This window comes from Agrilus planipennis, unplaced genomic scaffold, assembly GCF_000699045.2.
Source record: "Agrilus planipennis isolate EAB-ADULT unplaced genomic scaffold, Apla_2.0 scaffold178, whole genome shotgun sequence".
Classification (NCBI taxonomy): domain Eukaryota; kingdom Metazoa; phylum Arthropoda; class Insecta; order Coleoptera; family Buprestidae; genus Agrilus; species Agrilus planipennis.
The window spans coordinates 563,559-565,486 of record NW_020439320.1 but is presented as its reverse complement, the minus strand read 5'-3'; the positions used below and the strand labels follow the sequence as shown (position 1 = coordinate 565,486).

At 31.0% G+C, this 1,928-nt stretch overlaps 1 protein-coding gene across 1 annotated transcript; it reads left to right on the top strand.

Moving 5' to 3' along the window:
- Window positions 1–114: 114 nt before the first annotated feature.
- On the top strand, window positions 115–980 carry LOC108738399 (succinate dehydrogenase cytochrome b560 subunit, mitochondrial). Its single transcript, XM_018471799.2, has 3 exons — window positions 115–264; window positions 323–546; window positions 610–980. Exons 1-3 carry the CDS (start codon window positions 248–250, stop codon window positions 888–890), a joined length of 522 nt encoding a protein of 173 aa, XP_018327301.1. The 5' UTR covers window positions 115–247; the 3' UTR covers window positions 891–980.
- The last annotated feature ends 948 nt before the right edge of the window (window positions 981–1,928 follow it).

Genomic DNA, 1,928 nt, shown 5'->3' with positions numbered 1-1,928 from the left:
GTATTTTACAGTTATTAATGTATTTTAGATTTTAACATTTCTAATTTTCATCAACCACAGAGATATATCTGGATATATCCCATAATTCATATATAAATAAGTATCTATAAACCTAGTTGTCAAATTGTCACGTTTTGGGGTTATGTTATACACATAGGTTATAAATAATTTTACAAAAATCTATTAATTTACAGTTTATTAAAAATTAACAACTAACTGCTTCTAACAAATATATTTATTTACAAAAATGTTGTCGGTATACAGGTAAATGAGTAACTTAAAGGATATATATATTTTTTGATGAATTATGTAACTTTTGTAGACTTGTAAATCGAAGCTGTAACAAAATTAGTTTAGCTAACAATTTTCAAAAGAATGTAATTATTTCCGCTAGAGCAGTTACTATGAAAATAGTTCCTGAACCTCCTTCATCAGATCAAGATTTCTTTGAGAAAAACGAACAGTTAAAACGTCCTCAATCTCCTCACTTAACTATATACAAACCCCAAATTACCAGTATGTTATCAATTACACATAGGATTACTGGTAAAATGTGATTCCATTCAAATGCAGTTGAATGTGTTATATTTATTCATAATTTACTTAAAGGTATGGTACTCGCTGGATATGTTACTGCTTTTGGAATTGGAGTATTGATATTGCCCCATGATTGGCCCCATTACATTTCAGCATTAGAAACAGTGAGTCCAGCAACATTATTTTTGGGAAAACTGCTTGTTGCCTTTCCATTTTCATATCACTTTTGGAATGGAATACGTCACTTGGTTTGGGATATCGGTCAATTATTTAAATTAAAAGAAGTTTATACAACAGGATATATAGTTCTTGGCACTACAGCTGTTACAACAGTTATTTTAAGCCTATTGTAAGCCGCGAATAGTATGGCTAAATTCTTGTCTATATTTATTAATCCTGTATACAGATTATAATTATTCAAATAAAAGCACATATTAAGTTGATATTATTACTTCTTTTTATTGTAATCTCTGAACTTAAGTTAAACAAAAATAAATGTTTTTTCTACAAGGCCCCAAGTGTATAAACAAAATTTCACTGATTTAGATCTCCACCCTCAGTTTATAAGAAAAAAATTAAACTCCACCCCTTTCCATTCCATTTTTGTGTAAATCGGGTATTAAAGATTCGATTAAAGACTCAATAAATGGTTATTACGGTTTATTAAAAAAAGAAAATAAAATGGTATACAAATAAACATGATAGGGTTTGAATGTCACTGCCTCTTGGACTACCTACTATGAGAATTACAAATCTCTAGAGATATTCCATGACCATTGTCAGGCGAGATGTAATTGATAAATAATAGATGCAAGACGTATGATATAAAAGTGAGTGAACAAAATGAGCAAACAGTGATTTAAATATCCAATTGTAAGATAAATAACTGTATATTAGTATTGACGACTGTACCGGTGAGGATCACCGACTGTGCCTACTTTCTGGATGGTATCGACATTTATTGCTCTCACAATATATACATTTATATTATCATAAGGTCACAGCGATGTAAGGCATATTTCTGTTATCCCAATGCTACATGAGTGTGGTGACCAAATTGACTAGCTTTCTCCATCTCTTCTTTTCCTATGTCAACTCCTTTCCTTAGAATAACGTCATATCATTCCTTTCTGTGCCTTCACTGACTGTATTACTTAGGTCTTTCTCTCTTTTTGTTTTTATCTATCTTAGTTTTTCATACTTTCCTTACTTGTCTCTACCTATTAATGCTACTCATATACCTACCTACCTAAGCCGCCTCTTTTTGACTTATTGATAATGCCCATACATATACATATATATATATATATATATATATATGCATGTAACTGGCGCGGCGACAGGGGATCGATGGGGGTAGGCTTCTAATTACCAATCTACAACTACCTCAA